This window comes from Capra hircus, chromosome 22 (genome assembly GCF_001704415.2).
Source record: "Capra hircus breed San Clemente chromosome 22, ASM170441v1, whole genome shotgun sequence".
NCBI lineage: Eukaryota > Metazoa > Chordata > Mammalia > Artiodactyla > Bovidae > Capra > Capra hircus.
The window spans coordinates 56,720,841-56,726,840 of NC_030829.1; the positions used below are offsets into that span (position 1 = coordinate 56,720,841).

The 6,000-nt window shown below is 40.9% G+C and overlaps 1 protein-coding gene across 1 annotated transcript in view; it reads right to left on the minus strand.

Annotated features, from left to right (window-relative positions):
- PPARG (peroxisome proliferator-activated receptor gamma) overlaps positions 1 to 5,723 on the minus strand; it is a gene marked incomplete at its 5' end in the record, with an annotated part of 45,149 nt that extends 39,426 nt beyond the window's left edge. Inside the window, 2 exon segments of the mRNA NM_001285658.1 lie at positions 3,580 to 3,749; positions 5,495 to 5,723. Coding sequence (NP_001272587.1) covers positions 3,580 to 3,749; positions 5,495 to 5,714 — 390 coding nt within the window.

Sequence of the window (6,000 nt, forward strand, 5' to 3'; positions counted from 1 at the left end):
CCTGTCTGAACTTCAGCAAGGGTCACCAACATAAACCTGTTCCACTGGCATGTAGATATGTTTAAGAAGATCTACTGACGGCTATCTTGAGCAATACAGCTATTTTTTTTCTATTGTAAATTAGTTTGTAGGTTTGTGGTCAACGATATTTAATTATGGGTATATCCCACATTCTACTGAAATGACAAATGTTAAATTGCCAAAACACCTTTTTTTTAATGCAGTCTAACACGTGTATTAATTTCACTTTCACTGAGTGTCGTTGGTAAGCGAAGGCCGCATCTTTGTAAAATGTATCTATGGCTGTACTGGGTCCTCGCTGTGCACACCGCCTTCCTCTGGGTGCGGCAGGCAGGGGTTACTCTCTGGTTGCGGGGTGTGGGCTCCTCGTTTTTGCAGGGTGCGGGCTCCTCATTGCAGTGGCTCCTACCGCTGTGGAGCACAGGCTCCGGGGCATGTGGGCTCAGCAGTTGTGGGGCATAGGCTTATTCGCCCTGTGGCATGTGGGATCTTAGTTCCCAGACCAGGGACTGAACCCATGTTTCCTGCATTGGCAGGTGGATACTTAATCACTGGACCACCAAGGAGGTCCCATTAAGGTGGTATCTTTGATTACTGATTGGGCACTGGTCTAACTGGTCTAATGATGGCATTCAGAGTATGGCAGCAATTCTGTTTAACTCCAAAGTACCGGAGAATGAGTGAGCATGTCTTCAGCCTCATTCCTTATGACAACAGTTCTCAAACTTTTTGGTCTCATACCCCTTTACTCACCCCAAAACGTTGAGGTTTTTAAGCAGTTTTAATTTATGTGAGCTATACCTATTGATATTGATCAGACTAGAAATAAAACCTGAGACATTATTGTGTACAAGAACATTCAGGTCACAGTCCATCAGGCATTAGAACTATGCTACCGTTCCCTGTCATGTAGCTTCTAGAACACTCCACTTACATTCCTGAGAGAATGAGAATGAAAAAGGCCAACAACAAGTTAATATTATTATGAAAACAGTATCAACCTCATGGGTATCTTGAAAAGGTCGTAGGGACCCCATCCCCAAACCACACTTTGAGAACTGCTGACATCCTTGGAGAAGCCAAATTATATTATTCCTCGAACATTTTTCTTATTCTTATCTTTAAAATGGGCAGATGCCTACTTTCCCTTCTAAGCTTAGCATAACCTTCTCTGTATTTTAGTCTTCTTGTTGCTGCTGTCCAGCCACTAAGTCGTGTCCAACTCTTTGCAGCCCCATTGACTGCAGTGTGCCAGGCTTCCCTGTCCTTCAGTATCTCTCAGAGTTTGCTCAGATTCATGCCCACTAAGTCGGTGATGCCATCCAACCATCTCATCCTCTGTTGCCCCTTCTTTTCTCTTCAATCTTTCCCAGCATCAGGGTCCTTCCCCATGAGCTGTCTCTTCTCATCAGGCGGCCAAAGTAGTGGCGCTTCAGTTTCAGCATCAGTCCTTCTAATGAATATTCATGGTTGATTTCCTTTCTCAGGAAGTCTGTAATCTTTATTTTGGATGGTTTACAAATCACTGGAGGTTACTATACTGTTAATTTTCTTCTACTGCTTTGGCCTGTCTGTCTCTGGTAGGTGAAGGACTCCTCTGGGTTCATCAGGTTTTAAGTGTTAATTCTCCGTCTCTGCCTTAGCACATTTCCGTTTGTAACTAGAGGGCACTTGAGTTTTCTCCTCCCTATTTTCTCTTCTTTTTGCTACTTTTCTTCTTTGCTTGCTTTGATCTTCTAAGTTTTTATGCCCTTAGAACTTCGCTTTAACACTATAAGCAACTGCTCACAATATCTGTCTTTTCAATTTTTGGCTGATTGGTTAGTCCTTAAATCGCCATTCAATTTTAAGCTGTTCTCAGAAACGTTAACTCTCCACAAATATCTGATGAATAGAATCACAGTGAAACTATTTGCTTAAAACTTCTTGTTTTCTAACTGCTTTACCAGCCCATAAAAAACAATACTATACAGTGGAAACTTAACCAACCATACTTTATTTATCAACATAAATTACCAAGATGATCAAAACTAGACGATTTCTTCAAGTACTTCTAAGAATTTAGCCACAATTTCCTCAAAATTACATAAATCTAACTGAGTAAAATAACAGGTTCTTATTATTCCTTGAGAACATAATGATTTCCTATAAGGTTACAGATATTTTAGCTTGGTTTCAATCACTGAATGAATGGGTTTTCATGTTTTAAATGAAAGCATCTCTTGCCAGGAGTCATTTTGGAATTTCAGACCCAGAGATGAATCAGAAACCCTTTGGCGAGCTACTGTAGCCAAATTGTTTTATACATGAGTGACTGAGGCTGAAATCCTCATGTGATTGGTTAGAGGCCATGGACAAGTGGCCAGGTAATTACTAACTTGTCTCTTTCACTTTATTAGGTTGCCTTTAGAAAAATAAACTTTTGAATTGAAGAGGCTTTAATGATCATCTAAATCAATACCATCATGTTATAGATGTGAAAACTTAGGCAGGATATGGTTAAAAATATAATATATACAAAGGCATCTTACACAGTATCTGGTGTATAGCAGAAATCCAGTAAATATTAACTTCCTTTTTTGGCTCATGGTCCAGTTAGGAACGCAGATCTTCCAACCTACCTAACTGCTGTCACGTATCTTCATTCTGAACAAAAAGCCTTACTAATGATTGAATCTGATCTTATATAAGCAGCATTATTTTATTAGGTAAATACTTATCAAAAATTTATTCTGAGCCCTAGAGTATATAATACTACTCAATTACTATTTTATTCAAGGAGCCTATTAGAATTAATTCTTTTAAAAGACTTCATTTTAAAACATGAGTAGATTAACATTTTCTCAATAGGGCAGAATATTACTAAATGAACTTTCCAAAATAGCCTTTTTCACAAAGAAAGGAGGGGAAGAGAAAGGGTATCTCTTTTCAAAAATAGCTGTATCTCTTTGCCTGACCATAACATATGGCTCACACTGATGCTGAATAAGGAAACACACAGCATCAGTTTACGAGTCAGAAGGTGTATGGATGCGCCACTTACAATGGATGACCACGGGAAAATCTCAGTGACACAAGATTTCTACACCTGCAAAGCGGCCATAAATAAGCTCAACCTTTAGGACTGTGGTAAGGCTCAAATGGAGGTTATCCGTCTATCTACATATACAGAATATTACATAGTATAGTGGAAAGAAAAAACATTAGGAGATTCAGGAAATCTGGGTTCTGTTCAGAGTCAGCCCATCACTCTCCTGCCATGTTACTATGAACAAGCAATTTCTTTTTTTTTTGTAATCTACAAAATGCAAAGATGGAATTAGATCAGCACTGCACAGGACTAATTTGGAAGAAAGGATGTGAGGCACAGTAGCCTTGCTTTTTGACGATTTTCTTAGGTTTTCAAGTATTATATCATCTAAAGAATGGGTTTTACCAAAGATATTTAAAAGTTTGACAGCTCTGTCTCAATTCTTTGCCATCTGTTTGCAATAGGAAATGGAAACCTAGGTACATTTTCAGCAAATTATTTCAAAAACGATTTTTTTTTTTTTTTACCTTGCATCCTTCACAAGCATGAACTCCATAGTGGAACCCTGACGCTTTATCCCCACAGACCCGGCACTCAATGGCCATGAGGGAGTTGGAAGGCTCTTCATGAGGCTTACTGTACAGCTGAGTCTTTTCAGAATAATAAGGTGGGGATACAGGCTCCACTTTGATTGCACCTGTGTACAGAAAACCATGAGCATTCAATCATCACAGGAATAGCAGTGCTGAACAGGCAACAGGGCATATCGCTATGGCACACCTTACTACCCATGTTTTACTATTTAGGTTAGATGCACTATGGAACATGGAAAAGACACAGGGAGAAGTGGGCTTTGTAATCCCATGCAAGTCACAACGCCTCTGAGCCTCACCTGTGAAAACAAACTGGGAAGGGAATTAAGTTTGTGGTTCTATGACCCTCCAATACCTCATGATACTAAAGTTCCCACAGGAAATATATAATATTTGAAATCATGAAGGTTATTTTTCTATGGGCTGTACTTGGCATTCATGACAATATTAAATTATATATTTCAGCTTAAATATTACATTTTAGAAGTGTTCTTAAACCCCTCTTGCAAAGGAAACACAAAAAGAACTGAGAAGGAAATGGTATGCCCAGCTTGAGGGTACATGAAAAGTAAGAGACCAGGTTCTCATCAATGTTGAGTCTGAAAAGATGGTTTGTAAAATGATCTTTGATAGAGAGAGACACTTTAGAAAGCAAGCACTATCTTTCTGCTGGTCAGGATCAAGCCTATTAAATTTCCATATTAAGCTTCAACTGAAATCACACATGTAACTATAACCAAGTATATAATTTATCTTTAAAAAAAAAAACAACTAGAAATACAGGAAGTTCTTACTTCTTGTCAAGTAATGGCTGCCAATTACACAGTGGTTGCTCTGGAAAACCAGCATATCAGCAAAGAGATAAAAATCAAGGAAACAGCATCACAGAAATTTATCTTATCTTGAAAAGTGCAGTTTTAGTTTTTCTTGATGTGAGCTGCATTAATGGCAGGGAGATTTATCAATAGTCTACAATGTCAACATTCAAATTTGTGCTGAAAAATAGGTTTCAGTGTAAGCTGTTCAAACTGCAGAATTAGGAAAGGTGCATTATAGTAACAGTGATTTAGCCGTAAGTTAAAGGAGGTAATAAACTGTTACCCATCTGCTTAAAAGTAGAAACAATGAATCAAAATCTGGGGGGTTGGGGACGGACATTTAGCCTGAGATACAGCTAGCACCGTGATCATGCTGGAGACTGTCCCCGAAAAGGAAAGAAGAAAAGAAAGAGAGGCGGGAAGGGAGGAAAAAGGAAGGAGGATCCAGGGTGTTCACACACTACCTGCCTTGTTGGTCAGTTACATGTGTGTGTCAGCTCAGTCACAGCCATGCCTCTTTTCAACCGCATGGACTGAGCCCCCCAGGCTCCTCTGTCCATGGGATTCTCCACGGCAAGAATTCTGGAGTGGGTTGCCATTTCCTCCTCCAGGGGATCTTCCCGACCCACGTCTCCTGCACTGCAGGCAGATTCTTTACCACTGAGCCACCTGGGAAGTGAAAGTGTCAGTCTGACACTTTTCCCCAAGAACTTTAGCCTGCCAGGCTCCTCTGTCCATGGAATTTTCCAGATAAGAACAAGGGAGTAAGTAGGTAGCCATTCCCTTCTCCAGGGAAGTCAAGGATCGACTCCAGGTTTTCTACATTGCAGGTAGATTCTTTACCATCTGAGCCACCTGGGAAGCCCTTGGTCAGTTATAAACGCTTAGTATTTCATGGACAAGTGGATGGATGAATGAATGGTAAATGTCTTCACCACAGCCATTAGTCCTGGGAGCATTTACCCTACTGTGGACGAGAGATTAGTCCAATTCTAGTCTCAACAGTCTGAAAAGTGAAATAAACCACATACTTTGGTACTCTTGGAGCTTCAGGTCATACTTATAATCTGCAACCATCGGGTCAGCTCTTGGGAACGGAATGTCCTCGTAGTGCGGAGCGGAAATGCTGGAGAAGTCAACGGTGGTGAAGGGCTTGATATCAAAGGCATGGGAGTGGTCATCCATCATAGAAAGGTCCACGGAGCTGATCCCAAAGTTGGTGGGCCAAAACGGCATCTCTGTGTCAACCATGGTAATTTCTGAAACAAAGAAAAGGCCAGCTGTGACGTCAGTCCTGAGGACTGGGCAGTCTCGTGACGACACACAGAAAGATACAGAAAGAGTCTCCGGTCAAGACGTCACCTAGGTGATCACGAGGAGAGAAATGAACACAACCACCCTCCTAGTGCCGTCCAGGTTGCTGAACTAACTGAGGGAAGTCACCCATTACCTGAACGTCATGGTCAAGGACCCTCTAGTGGTGTCAGCTTGTACAGCGGACCCATACCAACGTCCTACAGACAGCCCTGTTCTCTTA